The sequence below is a fragment of the Suillus bovinus genome, assembly GCF_016758785.1.
Source record: "Suillus bovinus strain UH-Sbo-P2 chromosome Unknown EDB93scaffold_60, whole genome shotgun sequence".
NCBI lineage: Eukaryota > Fungi > Basidiomycota > Agaricomycetes > Boletales > Suillaceae > Suillus > Suillus bovinus.
In genome coordinates, this window is record NW_024542116.1 from 188,232 (window position 1) to 204,853 (window position 16,622).

The following is a 16,622-nucleotide window of genomic DNA, read 5'->3' on the forward strand; positions in this document are numbered from 1 at the left end:
AGTGCCTTCAGTGCCGAGGACGTTGTCAGGGCGAGTCCAATTGCCAGTGGCATTGGCTTGGAGGGTGGGGATGCCGCACGGAAGTAACTGTAGCATACCATAATCAGCGATCAGGTCAATAAGGGGTTGAGAGAAATGATAATTAAATAGATGGCGATTACGAATATCTTCCCACATGGGGTGGTGGCGATTGAAATCGCCAAGCCAGAGCATTTGGTCGGAGTAGGGCAATATTCTGGCCAAGAAAGGCCTCCAGGGCGATTAGGGTGTTTTGGTGGGTACAGTTGTTGTAAATGTTCAAAATGGTGCATACACCGAATTCCCCAGTCATTTGCACAATTACCACATCAGATGATGGGAACAGGATCTGCCGCCATGTGTTCGTGTCGAGCGATGTGTTGACAAAGGTGATTGCACGTGATTTTTCCTGCGGGTGTGTGAGATGGTTAGTGGGGTATAGTACATGCCAGCGGTGGCTGGCGCGGGTGTTGCGAAGATAATTGATATATGGTTCCTGAATAATTAAAAGGTCATAGTTAGTGATATCCCGGCTGTTCATTAGTGATTCCTGAGCCGCTAGTGACGCGTTCAGGTTCTGCTGCCATATATTAAGACAATTCGGGGTGGGGATAGGTTGTTCAGACATCAAGGAGGGGAGAGTTGGGGCTGGCGGTAGGAGTCGCATAGGTAGACGTCGAAGAGGGAGAGGGGGATGTCAACGATGCCGATGATGGGGTGGATGGTGATGTGGAGGCGATGGCGGAAGGAGGCGAAGACGTTGAGGGGGTTGATGGTGTCAGAGTGGTGATGGGAGTTGGAGTAACCGGAGAGGTCGAGATAATTGAGGAGGACGAGGCAGGCTCAGGCGTTTGTGGAGGGTTGACGCGTTTGAAGGGGAGAGTGGTTTGCAGGTTGGGCAAGGGCTGGATTGTATCATCTGCGGGTGGTGGTGAGCTGGATTTCGCATTGCGGGGGGATACAGAGCGAGAGGGTGGTGTGTTTGATGGCCTAGGAGGGGTAGTGGACGGGAGCCAGGAGGAGCTGGTAGGGAAGAAGGGGAGTTTGTTCTCTGGATATTGTTCATCCAGAGTTTTGCAGCGACAGATGAACTCCGGACATTTGCGACTCCAACTGGTGTGACTTTGGCTCTTGCAACTCACGCAGCATTCAGTTCGGAACGCGTTGCATTGTGCGGTCCTATGACGGCCGCTGCAGGTGCCGCAGATATCGTGGGGGGAGGAGCAGTTGCGAGCCATGTGTCCGAACTTTTGGCATGTGGCGCAACGGAGGGGTTCCTTATGGTCCTTGTTGACGGCATAATGATGGGCATCAATACAGATGCCCTCCTTGAGGATGTTGTTAGCAGTTTCAACATCCTTGACCTGAAGGAGTGCGAAGGCAGTGCGTTGCTCTCTTGTGCGACGCTGGGGAGGCTTAATCCATCGGATGGATGCTATCGAGTTGGGAGGGAGATGGTTCTCAGCTTCAATGTGACGAGGGAAGTCGTCACGTTCGATCTCGTAAGTGATCAGCAGAAATTGTATCACGATGGAGAAGGTCCTGTCCCGAATGCATGCTGTCGAGTCTAAGTGGGATTCGAGCAGTATACGGCCTGTAGGGCCCTTAAGCCAGCCCGCCAAGTTCTCATTGTCGAGTTCCACTATCAGGCCTCCATTGCGAAGACGCTGAACTGCACGGACTGTTCCTGTGGGAGTTCCCTCGCTGCGAATGTCAAGGAGGATGTCGGAAAGTCGTTTGGCGATAAAGGCATTGGTGGTGTCTGCGGGGAAGAGGGAGTGTCCTGATGTTGGGTCGAGCAGGATTTGTTTGGCGCGAATGGACGCTCTAGCTACTGCTTGGTCGATGGAGGGGGGAATATTTAACTATCTGTCGAACATGGTTCTAGTTGGCTTTTGCGACTTCTGCATCGGTGATCATGTTGGGACTGGCGCTCCATATGACCTGGGCATCCGATGCATCACACAACGCTCAGGCTACTATCCCAGACATAGGTGTACTTCAACTCTTGTGGTTGGGTCATCGTTCAGCGTCTATCAACGACATTCTGGAAGATGTGGAGCATCCGACAGAAGCCAATTTGCGGCGAGCAGGCATGATAGATGTTTGTTTTGCAAAAAAAATATCTAACGAGGAAGAGTTTGGGAGTTCAATTGCCAGCGATAGTTTCTCTTCTGGGGTCGACCACGGTCGTGATGATGAGATGTGATTTAGGTTTGAGAATAAAGGGGTGGTGGACTGCTGCTTATTTATACTATGTCTTGTCTTTACGTTGTTCATACTGCTCTGGTGCGGGAGGTTTGTATTATGGATGTTTTGTTTTTGGTGTCGTTTCTCAATTTAGATGCTCTCTGAAAAACGACTATGGTGTGTATAGCGCCGGATTGCCTGACTGTCTTCCTTCGTTCATTGAGTTCGATTTTTCTTTACAAGTCTAATTGGTCCAAACTTCAAGATTTTCACATGTGGGTCTAACTAGTAGGGCCCTCAGATTCCCTTTGTTAGAGGAAGCTTCGAAGGAAGACATGGGGGGGTAGTTTATTGCTGCTCATCGTACACTCCCTTTTTCGTTCACACATTTTGATGACGCTGATGCCCCCTTTCACGTGCGCATACAGTGATAGGCCAATGTGAAAAGTAGAATTTGTCCTTCCTGCACAGCAGAATTGTTTGTTGAGTTCGCGATTGCCACGAATGTAAAATCTGGGGAACTCAATATTCGATCTCCAGCGATGACTCTGATGCATGAGCCAGTTGTGTCGCTGCCGGCTTCAGAAGAATTTTCACCCATCAAACGTTGAGGGGGTCCAGAGAGGGAAGAAAAGAAAGATAGTCATCGGCTGATGTAGCTACTTATATATATGTATCTCTAGCATGAATGAAATATCAAAGGAATAATCATACGCGGCTTGATCTGCGACCCATTCTCCAAACACGTTTACACTAGGCTATACCAGACAAAGCGTCATGTTGCGTGATCATGCAACCATTTCGTGCAATCCCGCATCCTGAATCTATCTCCGACCATTCAATATTCACAGCCAAGATACCTCAGCTCCACTCCGAACCACAAGGTTGTGTTACATTGCCCATTAAGGTCTCGCTGAAGACAGACAGATCAGTGTGATTGTTGCGACATGACGGTGAAACATACGCAGGCGATGATTTGAAGTGATATCAAGAATATTCTTGATTAACTCTGCCTTGGCCTGATTTGTCTTCCTCTGGAAGCGTTCGAGCGGTAACTTCGCCATCCAAGCAGAGTTCCCTGCATTCCTCATGCGGTTTTCATATACCTGGACGGCAGCGCTCACACCTTCCCTGACAGCGTCTGCATGTGGAGATGCCATGTACTGTTCGAGAGCGACATAAAAAGAGGGATCAGACTTCTGCTGCTCCTGAAGATAGCGCCGCTTGTCGTGAATGTAGAAAGAGTGTTCGAAGATAATGACAGCGGCTAGATGATCGACAATAAGCAAGTTCATCTCAACGTAGCCTTGAAATTCACCAGAACCGAGCTGAACAGTGTTCTCCAGTGGTGATGAACCAGAGGCCTGGCACATTTGTAACATGAGAAATGTGTACAATCTGCGACCAATGGGACATACCACAGAGAGTAGTATCCTCGTCCGCATCTCCGTTAGATGACTCCCACGAAGCTGGTCAAATCATGATGGAAAATTGAAGATCATCCACCTCTGCTGAGGATCGATGCACTTACATTCTACCAATGTGTAACATATTCGGTCAGCATGGCCCGAAGTCAAAGAAGGATGAAGAAACAAACTTCCTATTGATGGATCAGCGATGTCGTTCACGAGTAAGACTCAAATTGAAACACTCACGGTCTGTTAAGGGACGTGCGATTTCAGTCGTAAGCAAAGCTCGAGCTCAACAGAGGATCAGCACACTGACTTTCTGTCAGCGGATGAGCGATGTCATATGTGAGCAAGGCTAAAACTCGATTAGGGGTGAAGAGACTCGCCGACTGTCAACGAATCAGGCATGTCGTCGGTGAGCAGCGCTAGAACTCGATGGCAGATGAAAAAACTCACATTCTGTCAACGGGAGTCGGCAATTTGATTGGTCAGTGATGGACTAATTCGAATACGGATCGATGTGCTTACATCCTGTAAACGGATGAGTGACGTCTTCAGTCAGTATGGTTCGAGCTCGATGGTGCATCACCAACTCACAATCTGTTAACAGAGCAGTAATGTTCACGGTCAGTATGGCGCGAGAGCGACGGACAATTAATACACTCACACCCTGACAACAGTTCAGTGATTGCATCGGTGAGAACTTAGAAGACAGGAGGTTGACATAAAATGGTCTCACTCACAAGCTGTCAACGAATCAACAATTTATGCAGTCAGTGGCTTAAGGTCGGTAGAGAATCAATCTACTTGCCTCCTGCCAATAAATTATCGATTATTTTGTCAGGAATGCTGAGACTCGACAAAAAATGGATGCACTCACGGCCTATTAACGAATGAGCAACAGCCTGATCAAAAAAGGCTCGAGCTTGAAGGAAGATGAATACACTCACACGCTACGAACAGTGGGCAACAACTTGGATCAGCATGGCTCGAGCTCGAAGGAGGGTCAATGCACTCACACGCTGCGAATAGTGGGAAACGACCTGGATCAGCATGGCTCGAGCGTAAAGGATCGATCCACTTACATCCTGCGAATAATGGGCAACGACTTGGATCAGCATGATTCGAGCGTGAAGGATGATTGACACACTCACAAGCTGCGAACAGTGGGAAACAACTCAGATCAGCATGGCTCGAGCTCGAAGGAGGAACAACAGACTCACTTCCTGCGAACAGTGGACAACGACTTGGATCAACATAGCTCAAGCTCAAAGGAGGATCAGCAGACTCACTTCCTGCGAACAGTGGATGGCTTGGATTAGCATGGCTCGAGCTCGAAGGAGGATCGACACACTCACTTCCTGCGAACGACGTGAAACGACTTGGATCAGCATGGCTCGAGCCCAAAAGGTGATCGACACACTCACATACTGCGAATAGTGGGCAATGACTTGAATCAGCATGGCTCGAGCTCGAAGGAGGATAGAGAGACTCACGAGCTGCGAATAGTGGGCAACGATTTGGATCAGCATGGCTCGAGCGCGAAGGTGAATCGACACACTCACACGCTGCGTACAGCGGGCAACGACTTGGATCAGTATGACTCGAGCTCGAAGAAGGATCGAGACACTCACAAGCTGCGAACAGTGGGAAACGACTTGGATCAGCATGGCTCGAGCTCGTACGAGGATCGACACACTCACCCACTGCGAACAGTGGGCGACGACTTCGATCAGAGTGGCTCGAGCTCAAACGAAGATCAACAGACGTACTGCCTGCAAGTAAACGTCCAAGGTAAATGAGAGCGACCTTCGAACTTTACCATAATCTTACATAGATATGTGGAAACCAGGCGCCCAATGCCATTATCATCTGCTCGTGACCTTCAGACGTTATCTCAGTACAGCCCAAACGTTTCATGAGTGCTCTGGACAATATCAGTTGTTAACGCTCGCAGTGGGTAAATGAGAGCATGAGTAGTTACATCTCAACTGCATATTCCATGCAAATCTCCAAGTTCGTCTTCTGGGTCGACACGAATAATTGCTTCAACACTTCGTCATCTAGAGTTTCAGCAGTAAGTTCGATCAATGGCCCGCAATCGGCATCTTCCTTGTCCATATCTAACGTATCAAAGTTGAAATGTATGAGATTCATGAGTCGAGGATCAACTACTTACCAGGGAGGCATATGTGACATTTTGGACGGTGTCGAATCTTGTTGGAGTGGTATAGAAACTTCAGTTGTGACCCAATCGCAAACGACTCTTCTGCGTGCTTCGGCGCCAGTTCTTCAGCCTCCTCCATTGATTTTCCGTTCGATTTCAGCTGTGCATATGCGATATCATAGAGGGCGTCGAATTTTGTGAACAGCACTATCACCGGAACTGAGGATGGTGATTCTGCGCATCAGTTGAACTCCAAAGACGGTCGGATATGAAAACTTACTGCTTCCGGTGTCGCACTCAGAGAAAAACCTGATTTCACCTTTTGTGAACGCCCTGCTTGCCTCGTCCATCGGGATGCAGTACCTATGTTAAAACCGTCAGATAACGCATTTTGTGATTGATCAGTTGCGATTACCAGATTGTATGAAGTTGTTTGCTTATTCTGGTTTCCCTTGAACGTGCCTTGATAAATGCTTTCACCTGCTCAAATTCTGATTCCCCGCCTGCTTCAAATCCACATGAATCATGAAAGACAAATCCTGGGTTACTTCGAAACACCATCTCATTCTCAATATCATGCAATCCGCGCTGACAGCGTGTCAGTTCATGTTACCATCTATTGAAAGTACGGGCCACCTCTGTGGAAGTCATCAAAACTGCGGCATCGATCTGATGTCCATCGCTAAGTCATCACCACTATTCTTCTACTAGTATCATGATGCCCACCTTTCTTCCGGCGCTGTTATATATTTTTGGGTTCTCCTGTGTGTTACAAACTCTCCGTAGGATGCTGGTTTTTCCTGCATTCGCTCTTCCTAGGATGAGGACTCGAAAGCGACGGATTTTCTTTCTTATCTCTGAAGGATCCATGGGAGAAGGTAAAAATGATGGAGACTCGAAGAAGTTGGAGGAGCCTTAAACTCGTTGAAGTGTGTGAACTTGGTTGCCCGAGTTGAAGTCAGCATCTAGATGATCTAGATTCAGTGGGCAAAGGGTATACGCAGCTGTATATCACATGAGGGATACACGAGGACTGATAGTCAGATGTGAAAGTGATTTTAATCATTCGGAAGTGACGGAATAACTGTGTTGGGTCACAAAGATCCGTAAGAGTGGGCAACGTGGAGACCGTCTCCCTGAGTCCGAGCCATTGATTGAAGCAATCAGTAAGACTGGTACAAACCTTGATAGCAGAAACGAGTCGACATGTCCTCCTGACGAGGTGGAAACACGCTACGGAAGCTGCCCTCTCTTATATGCGTGCCAACTTTGGCGTGGATCATTATCAGTGTACCGCAACTCTTGTAGTTGCGGTCAGCGTTCAGCGTCTATCAACGAAGTTCTGAAAGATGTGCGGCATCCGACAGAGGCCAATTGGGGCGAGCAGACAGATATATGTTTGTCTTGCGAAAAAAATATCCAATGACGAAGAGTTTGGGAGTTTAACGTTTAACATTCGATTGCCAGCGATAGTCTCCCTCGTGATGGTCGACCATCGTCGTGAATCATGATGATGATTTGATTTGGGTTTGAGAATAGAGTGGTGGAGGACTGATGTTCATACTACATGATGTTTTGCGTGCTCTGGTGCGGAGGTCCATATCATTTGGGTTTAATGTAAGTTTGCGGAACCTCGAGTCGTAAACACGGCTCGTCCTCTTGTCTGCAGGCCTGCGCGTGTGCTGGTATGAGCCCTCTCCTATGGTCGCGCAGTCGCCGCAGACACGTATATTCTTTTGGACTGTTTTTGCCGGGTATCCTCTTTCAATCACCAAGTATGGCGGAGTTTGAGAAGATCATTCCGACCACTCGCTAGAGCCTTTTTGCTTTACCCACCTACATCATTCATTAGCGGTCGAGACTCAATTGGATTTTTTCTCTTGGTCTATGTGTTACTGGTTCTTGACCAGTGTCGGAGACATTTTGTTCTTTCTCGCGGTTCTTTGCTAGGCTCACTATTCGTGTATCACTAGTTCAAATCTTCCTGTCGTCTGCAGGGAGTCGCACTGTCCCTCAAATTCCCTCATACGTTCGTTGCCAGCGACTCAGATACTAACATGCGCTATGATCTGGACGCTAGACTTGCATACAAGACTCAGACTGAGAATTCTATGCCCCATCTGGCGGAGGTTATTGTTTATGTGATAGTCACGGTAGTTAGGATGTTCATCGCCTCTTCTCAGCTACTCGTCGCGTTTCAGCCTGTTACATAACTGAGTTCGAGTCCTCTGTCTTCTTGTCCCTATCCTAACCAGCCCGAGATCTAGTAGTAATGGTGGGTCCGACTGCATCTTGACTTGTACGTAGCTTAGTGTCTCTCGAGTCCCTGGGATTATGGACCGCCACACTTCCAGCTTCTGTTCATTTTTCGACCTACTGTCGATATCGAGATTGGTATACCCCACGGTGCCGGGAAATTCTGATGGGCCTGGCACCTGGACAATAGATCATTGATGCATGTTATTGTTAATCAATTGATAGAAAGGCAGGACTAGCTAGATTGCATACGAGATCTCGGATATACATGCAGGCTGATAGTGCATCGTGTAGGGGTGCCTATGCGACCTTGTAGGCAGTAGAACAATACGGTATCAAGATGAAAAAAAAAACAATGGCGACTTTAATCCATTAATGCGTCCTCGGCTTCATTATGCGTCAGCATTTTGATGGACCGCTAGCGACTTTACGACATAGGTCGGGCCTTATGCGAAAGCCTGAAACGTTGATATCTGCAGTCATGCGTCTGTCTTCGTATATAAAGAAGGAACTTCAAGGAATATCCGACTTCCTTCTATCAAGATCTGAGGGCCGCTGGCGACCGTAGTCGATCAACGACCAGGTCTACCTTGATACCTGTTCGACACTTGCGTTCACCTGCGTCGCTGGTCCCTAGTATGTCAAAGACCTGTCTATCGTGTCGATTCGATGCTTGTTGTTGCGTGCCGTCAACTCCATTCCCCCCTCCATTGGACTGGAACTTCAAGGCCCGGTCGAAGGATGCTTCAAAAAACTTGCGCAATGGATTGTTTGCTGGAGGCGCATGTTACGTCCTGCATGGCATGCTGGTCATGATCCACATCGTCCTCTTTTTCTTTTATGTCAATCACTGGGAACACCATGTAACTTTCTCTTTCACACAAACCAACAATGATTTCTGGCCTGTCGTGCTTAGTGCTTCACTGCAAGCGTTTTATACTGTACGTATCTATCCAGTGTTCACTTTCGTCCTAACTAACACCAATGATGTGACTATTTAGATATACACAGCTGTTCTGCTCTTTCTTACACAACGGCTTGCGATTTCGACAACACTTGTACGCCATGTGAAACTAACTGCCGTTCACGATGTCTCTGGCGCCTGGACGGGCCTTGGCTCAGCACTCAGTAGCGTCTGGCGACAAACTGACATCCCCGCCTCGTGGTGGACGACTTCTGCTGTGGCAGCTTACCTTGCGAGCATAACCGTACTGCATGTCACCTCTTCCACTCTCCTACAATTTCAAACTTTCAACGCCTCCATGACGACTTCCGTACCAACAACACTAGGGTGGCTAAACGATTCATCCTATGACTCTTTTGTGAACCTGGGATTCATTACTCCGTCCCTACCGATCGTCAATCATTTGAACGGACTGGTGTCTGCAGGATTATCAGACACCACACTCTACGATACCCTCAAAACAAACACTATAGCAGGAAATGCGACCGTGAATGCGACGACAGTAACCTCAAGTTGCGGATTGATTCCAAATGTGACATACTCTGCAAATACCAGCACGGCCATCGTTCCGTTTGGGCCAGTTGCTACTCACATGCTTAATGCGAGCACTCTCTGTCGGTAGTTGTGATTGCGGCGATGTTTTATCATGCTGAGAATGTCTACAGGGTCAGACCAGATACATATAATTCCATGGATGGAATATGAAGATGCTTACGGTGGCTCCTCAGAGGTAAATGTTCTCTAGTTCGTGCCTTCTAGAAGCTGAGTAACCGTCTGACTCTAGCTCGGTGGTGTCTATCTTATGGTCTCCACATCATTGGGCATCGACCCTTCAGTACAGGATGAGATCGCTGTAAACATGACTTGGGGTACGTTTAATTATTTGTAATACAGTTACGATAATAATACGTTCTGCAGCTATCCCTGATATCGCTACTCCATACGTCATCCAGGTCTATTTCGTGTATTGCTCGCTAGCAGCCAACACTACAGATGGGGTGGTCGATATGCAAACAAACAGTTTACTGAGTTCTACGCCCATATCGCAGCCATCTACTGAATGGGATATGTATGAATTCGCGTGGTCGAATACTAGCTGGCAAACACAAGTGCGTTATATAGTGTTTATTTCGAAGGGTTATCAAAACTCAATGATATTGATATTCTGTCGATCTTAGATCGGCAGTGCTTTGGCTACCCCAGACAGCAGTAGCGGGATCGTATTTGATGGTACACCTGCACAAATCACCGAACTGTCTGTTGCGGACGAGTAGGCCAAAATCTTTCCTTGATTGCACTGCCGCGTGTCTCACGTACGGTTTGATTTCTAGGTATATCATGTCGCTGGTAGGCTTGAATCTCACCGAGGAATATTTAGGATTCCGAGACGACGGTGCTGTTCCGATTTCAAATTTCACTTTGAGACCGGATGAACTAGAATCTGCGGTCGCAAAAGCAGCTGCACAACTTATCTGGTTAGGTAAGGGATACGGTTCAAGCATTGTCCTGTTCTCACTCATTATAATTAGCGGGACAAATGGGCACAGCCAATGGAGGTATTGACCCTGGCGATGGGACGGCCTATGTCAACGAGGAGTTGATTGCCCTACGCCTCAATGTAAGTGAGCTGCACAGATGCTGTTTCTAATTGACTGATAAAACACCGTAGATCAACCTTCTTCCTGTGAGTTCGTGACGGTATATATGCGATGACCATTCATCGAAAACGATCCTAGTTGGCTTTCGCGGCGTCCGCATCGGTGATCATGTTGGGACTGGCGTTACACATGACAAGAGCATTCGATGCATGTCATGACAGTGAAGCTGCTATCCCAGACACAGGCGTCCTGCAACTCTTGTGGTTGGGTCATCGTTCGGCATCTATCAGTGAAGTTCTGGAAGATGTGCAGCATCCGACAGAGGCCAACCTGCGGCGAGCAGGCATGATAGACGTTTGTCTTGCGAAAACGTCATTCGAGAAGGAAGAGTATGGGAGTTCAAGTGATGGTCTCTCCTGGTGTAGTCGGCTACCATCGTAACGATGAGATATGATTGGGTTTGGGAATAGTAGGTTGGCGAGCTGCTGCTTGTTGATGTTTGAGGAGTGTCTATGCGACACGCGTGCCTCTCTGTCACGAGGGTAGTGTTGTGGGCAGACCTGGCAGATCATGGTAAAACCATGGGACGACACTCAGGAGAGGAAATTATCTGTCACAGTAATCATATGACATCCCAACCACCCCCCTCGCCTGATCAATTACCGAGAGCTCCTCGTCGATCAACTTCGGCACCATACCAGCCTCAACTCGTTCTAGCTCCTTGAATTTATAGACATTACCTTTCAGTATCTCGACTCCGTTGATATCAAGATCAAGATCAATAAACTTCTCAAGCACATTTTGCTTCTCGAGTGCACCAAACTCTGCGGTGCCGCTTCGCATTCTCAAGGTGGACAGTTAGGGCATTGCGTGGAATCAGTGATGTCGTGGAAAAAATTTCGACCAATCTTGGACAACTTAAACCTTGGGGGAAAGAGAGCCTTCCAAACTTGGAGGTGGATTTGCATTGACTTGCGGGCTATCTCACCCTCTGGCACCTTTTCAAGCTCTGCCGACAACACTAAGCCGCATGAGCATGACCTCCTCGTCGAGTCATCACAAGGAAGCATTGAGGCTGCTAAGGCTGCGGCCTTCTAGTATTTCATTAATAGAATTCGGGCGCGTTCATTATGTAAATTAATAACACGTAAGTACATGAGTCGTTTGCGTCGACCCTGCCGACGCCGTGATTGGTCGTCATCAAATCCCGATTCCCGGCTGACCGGCCTATACCTTTGGCAGGCTATCATATGTCTTTAAATTTTTTCGTAGTTCGGAAAGTGCTGAGGCCTAAGGCCTTGGTTTTGCGGTTTTGGATTTTCAATTCGATATCGCTACTGTCGACGACTTGGGTGGTTCGGCATTCGTGGCCCCTAGCCAACGAGCGTGACGAGTGATTATGTAATCTACGGAATGATAGGAGTCAATTCATTGCGCGTACCGTAAGTCTCGGCTACCCTCCATACGCGTACGGTATAAAAGGAGTCGCGTTTACTACAGTCTCCATTGTCAGAGTTTCACCCCCGTTGAATTCTACAGCCAGTCACTCTCCAAAAATCCTTTATTAATCATGGGTCACATCTGGTCGGTGTACGTTCGCGAGACTTTTCCTCCGTCAGCGAAGTTTCACGCGTCTGATGTCCCAGACATGTCCGGAAAGGTTGTCCTCGTCACCGGCGCGAATACAGGGATAGGAAAAGAGACCGCTAGAGTCTGTCTGCCATCGACTTGTTTGCCTATGACGTGCTGACGTTTTTGTTCTTAGGTTCTCCTCACAAAAAACGCCAAGGTTTACATTGCGTGTCGCGACGAGGCCAAGGGTCGAGCTGCTATTCGCGACCTTCAGAAGAGCACCGGAAAAGAAGCGTGTTTCTTGCAACTCAACTTGGCAAACTTGAAGTCTATCAAGGCTTCTGGAGAAGAGTTTTTGCGGTACGCTTGCATTGCATTTGTCTAGCAACAAGATAGCTGATAGTTTTTCTTTAGGAGAGAACCCGTACTGCATGTGCTATTCAACAACGCGTGAGTGTTGTTTAACTTGCCATCTCATCGTCTGTTGACATGTCGCTCAGTGGGGTAATGACTCCTCCTATGGAGATGTTGACGGACGACGGTTATGACCTGCAAATTGGCACGAACGTCCTCGGCCACTTCTACTTCACGAAACTTGTGATGCCTGCACTTCTAGCTGGTGCCGCGCAGTCGCCTGACGGAACTGCACGCATTGTGAACACGGCTTCCAACGCCCACTGGTTCGGTAGTCTGGACTATAACACGTTCAAGGATGGTCCCGCGAGGAAAAAGAGGGGTGCTATGGGTCTCTATGGCGAAAGCAAAATGGTATATCTTGTTTCCATTCATCGTATCAACTCCTTGACTAAAACCCCTATGTGAAAAGGGCAACGTGTTGTTTGCAGCTGAGTTAGCTAGACGATATGGCGACCAGGGTATAGTCTCGACAGCACTCAACCCTGGTGGTATCAAGACGGAGCTTAGCCGTAATTTCGACTCCTTTTCCAAAATCATAGGCGTGCGTTATCACGTATCATTCAACCTTTTATATACTAATTTGTTCGATATTAGAATTTGGTCTTCCATGATGTGTCGTATGGCGCTCTCACGCAGTTATACGCTGGAACCACTGCAGAAGGCGCGCATCTTAACGGAAAGGTTAGCACTTTCTCTCATGACCGAGAACTCGAACTTATATATATCATGGATAGTACCTTGTTCCATGGGCGCGCGTTGGGTACACACACCCAGAGGGGCAGGATCCACAGCAGGCTTCGGAGCTATGGAAGTGGCTTGAGGAACAGATCAAGGACATTTAGGTTCGATCGCTTGTTAGGTTGATCGTGTCAGTACTTCACATATAATTGCCTTCAACGTTTTAGCACCAAGTCTAGGAGTATTTTAATTATGTCAGTATTATTCATCGTTTGGTTAGGTGCTGGAGATCTTGAGTAGAGGGTTCCGTTTCATGATGACCAATTTCTAAGGAAGAGATTGACGCAGACTTGTTGGTGAAAAGTAAAGTGTAAAAGCTTCGTTGGTACTTATCACCAGCGCACACAAATCATTATGGAGATCTCATTTAACGCTGGGCTTATATTTGCGATGCTGCTCTTGGATATTCCCCTACAATCATGGAAGCCTATCTATCCGAAGTTCGAAACGAAGTCATAGTATTTGATTTGATTTTATCGTAATTCATAATTCAAAGTTCAAACATATACTTGCTACAATGAAAGGAAACAAAATATGACCGCATCATGACTGACAGATCGTCGTGAAAGGGAATTGAACGGAGAAGACCATCACTCGAGACCCAGCTTCATTTAATCTCGAAGTGAAGAACAACGTTGGTAAACATACATTTCAAAAAGCCAGAAGATGGAAATGATCGTTCTCAGATTGAGATAGCGGAAGAACAACCGGCAAGAGACCTGGAAAGGGTAGGATACTAAAAGAACCAGACGATGACAAGTAGTACCATGGTGACCACGAACTGAATGAGTGGAAAGATAAACTGCAGTGAGTTTAAGAGCTTCATGAACCACGCGGGCATGGATGCCGGTATTGCCCGTAGACGTTCAACCTTGTGCTTGGGGAGGCAACGAGGGCCAAAAGGCGGGTGCCTCAGGGTGAGCGTGTGCTGGCGCATGAGGATCTTGCCCACAGATATGAGGATTAAGTCCGTGTGAGAGCGTATAACGCAGCGAAGGCGTGTGAGATTCGTGCCCAGGGACATCCACGTTAACAGCCTGAGGGGGATCCAGTGGTGACGCATTGAACCAGACTAAACCCGTTATCACTGCCTGGAGTTGATAGATAAAATCATGCGTCATCAGAGGATGGAACAATACTGCAGATGCATATGAACTCACTGAGAACAGAGTCCAGTTAAGGACGATGATAAGCAGTTCGAGAGCGACTCTTCTTCTTCCGATTCTGGAATCAGTGCGTCGACCTTTTCAAGGTCTGAGAACTGCTGCTTTTCCATGTCGCAAAGATTGATGAGAAGGATTGCACTTGGGAGCACTATGAGTGGGAAAGACTTTAGACTCAACAATACAGCTGGAGTAAACGGAAAATAGGCTTGCCTGTCATTCATCTCCACTAGACGCACGGATCGATATTACTATTCAAGGAGGGTTGCAAAAAACAAACTCTGAGATGTGGATGGTGGTACTGAGCAAGTACTATTATATTGTAGCGGCGCGTGCGCCAATCCCCGACTCGGCCGACCGACACCATTACGTACTCAGCGCTCAGCACTCAGTGAGTATTGGTTTCCCTTTCTTTGTTGACACCTTAATACTCGGCTTCATTTAACAATACCACTCGAATGCTGGCCTCTCATGCCCTGTGATCCATTCGTCTAACCGTTACCGGAGCGTCACTTAACGATTTGTTTATAAAGCCGTAAAGGTCAGGACGCGCCCGAAGGTCTAGATAGAATGCGAATGAGGTATACCAAAACTTTCGACATGCTCGAGTTCAAGGCATGTCAATCGACAGCAGGTACTCATCTAACTCATGCTGTGCGATATAATACTGCATGGGCTGATGCACTCATATATGACATAAGCTCCGCAATGTACTGGATGATGTCCATTCAGACCATGGAACATGTCCCACAATCTCACTCCACCATCCTCACTCGCACATGCTACTTTCTTACCATCCAGTCGAACACTACCCAACCCGCTTCGTCCTTGTAGGCCTCGCCGACCTGCATTCCACTCTCCAAGTCCCAGATTCGAATTGAGCCATCAAGCGAACAGCTGATTATCCGCAGTCCACCAGGCACCTGCAAGATATTGCAAATGACATCAGTATGTCCTTCTATCCTTTGGCCAGGCAGCTATCATCGATGTTCTTTTTATTTCAGGTTAAGACATGATTTCTGCTCAGATACTTTATATGATGCGCGAGGACAATATCAGCTCCTACCTTCAGAAGCTGTACAAATGGTATCGCCTACTCACCTTAGTTTCACTTGCGCTATATGAATGCTGCGATCGAGTGGACGTTTTTTTCGATGCACAGTCTAGTCAGATGGGAGGTCGTTGTCGGATTTGCAGGTGATCACTCTCTTTGCATTTTCATTTCTTCGTACCTGTGACAAACATTTGCTTCTCCGGTTTTAGTCTCTGTTCTCTCACGCTGATCGTTGCTCAAGCGCTCAAGATCGCACAAGCTGAGATCCTGATTCCTCAGTGCCGATAAGGTTCCTTCCTCACGTGGAGCCGCGGGGTTTGTGCACGTTGATATCAAGTATAACCTGAGTGAAGAAAGCCCTTGGAGGCCCTTGGGACGTCTATCACTCACGATATGGGTAGGTGGAATGATGCTTTACAGTAAAGCTTATCCCGCCCTTGACGAGGATGAGCTCTTCATGATCCATGCTTTTACCATGTGTTTGAATCTAGGAACTAACCATGCTCGCATCGGTGCACGGTTATACGCATTCATACTGCAGATTGTCCGGACGACGAGAATTTCCATATGGCTAAGCACGTTTGTCTTACTAGTACGGACCTTATAAGCGTTGTCTTGTCATATCATGTGAAGAGAATGACATCATTAAATACTGGATACAGGTGAGAAGCATGATTTTTCTGCACAACCACAGTAGTACGACGACAACTCCGGGCGGCACTCGTTCGTAGGAATTAACGCAAGACCTGTTCTGCGTAGACATACTGCAATACAATGGAAGTAGTGTCAGTAATGATGCTGATAAAAGTCGAGAGGAAACTGGCCATACACTCTCAATATGTAGTGGCAGAAGTAGTTCCAGGCCTCATTCTGAACCTGTCATGTACAGGAGTTCCGTCGTATTCTGCCGGGGAGGTTCTGCCGTCTGATTGGCAATGCCAGCTCTGTGCCACAACAGCAACAACAAATGGCAAAACGTATACATTTTTTTTGATCCTTGTTTTGTGTCCGTTGGGCGGTGCCCTACTATGTTGGACATTACTACATGCGTGTAATCTACTGTATTCGAATCGTAT

At 47.5% G+C, this 16,622-nt stretch overlaps 5 protein-coding genes across 5 annotated transcripts; 3 read left to right on the top strand and 2 right to left on the bottom strand.

Annotated features, from left to right (window-relative positions):
- Window positions 1-1,928: 1,928 nt before the first annotated feature.
- EDB93DRAFT_1166566 (uncharacterized protein) lies at window positions 1,929-2,381 on the top strand (the record flags this gene model as incomplete). Its single annotated transcript, XM_041450207.1, has 1 exon — window positions 1,929-2,381. A coding segment is annotated over exon 1 (212 nt), but the record flags the coding sequence as incomplete, so codon positions are not given.
- Window positions 2,382-5,256: 2,875 nt separating this feature from the next.
- On the bottom strand, window positions 5,257-6,654 carry EDB93DRAFT_1231130 (uncharacterized protein; the record flags this gene model as incomplete). Its single annotated transcript, XM_041451286.1, has 8 exons — window positions 5,257-5,392; window positions 5,451-5,544; window positions 5,602-5,740; window positions 5,797-6,003; window positions 6,065-6,147; window positions 6,200-6,372; window positions 6,421-6,453; window positions 6,511-6,654. 8 exons carry the CDS (start codon window positions 6,652-6,654, stop codon window positions 5,366-5,368), a joined length of 900 nt encoding a protein of 299 aa, XP_041304530.1. The 3' UTR covers window positions 5,257-5,365.
- A 2,024-nt stretch (window positions 6,655-8,678) lies between these two features.
- On the top strand, window positions 8,679-11,043 carry EDB93DRAFT_1253547 (uncharacterized protein; the record flags this gene model as incomplete). The annotated part of the gene is made up of 10 exons (XM_041453469.1): window positions 8,679-8,981; window positions 9,042-9,618; window positions 9,670-9,734; window positions 9,789-9,873; window positions 9,923-10,113; window positions 10,183-10,274; window positions 10,336-10,484; window positions 10,534-10,622; window positions 10,674-10,688; window positions 10,741-11,043. 10 exons carry the CDS (start codon window positions 8,679-8,681, stop codon window positions 11,041-11,043), a joined length of 1,869 nt encoding a protein of 622 aa, XP_041304531.1.
- A 1,016-nt stretch (window positions 11,044-12,059) lies between these two features.
- EDB93DRAFT_1339186 (uncharacterized protein) lies at window positions 12,060-13,598 on the top strand. Its single transcript, XM_041455415.1, has 7 exons — window positions 12,060-12,313; window positions 12,368-12,534; window positions 12,589-12,624; window positions 12,675-12,942; window positions 13,001-13,132; window positions 13,186-13,272; window positions 13,326-13,598. Exons 1-7 carry the CDS (start codon window positions 12,173-12,175, stop codon window positions 13,431-13,433), a joined length of 939 nt encoding a protein of 312 aa, XP_041304532.1. The 5' UTR covers window positions 12,060-12,172; the 3' UTR covers window positions 13,434-13,598.
- An 87-nt stretch (window positions 13,599-13,685) lies between these two features.
- EDB93DRAFT_1166600 (uncharacterized protein) lies at window positions 13,686-14,771 on the bottom strand (the record flags this gene model as incomplete). Its single annotated transcript, XM_041450208.1, has 5 exons — window positions 13,686-13,870; window positions 13,906-14,272; window positions 14,352-14,420; window positions 14,490-14,534; window positions 14,706-14,771. Coding segments are annotated over 3 exons (321 nt in total), but the record flags the coding sequence as incomplete, so codon positions are not given.
- Window positions 14,772-16,622: the final 1,851 nt, after the last annotated feature.

Bases quoted from the DNA above. Each gene is read 5' to 3' on its own strand.
- EDB93DRAFT_1339186 (XM_041455415.1), top strand. From the start codon at position 12,173: ATGGGTCACATCTGGTCGGTGTACGTTCGCGAGACTTTTCCTCCGTCA. The intron at 12,535-12,588 runs GTACGCTTGCAT...GTTTTTCTTTAG, and splicing joins TCTGGAGAAGAGTTTTTGCG to GAGAGAACCCGTACTGCATG. The intron at 13,133-13,185 runs GTGCGTTATCAC...GTTCGATATTAG, and splicing joins CCTTTTCCAAAATCATAGGC to AATTTGGTCTTCCATGATGT.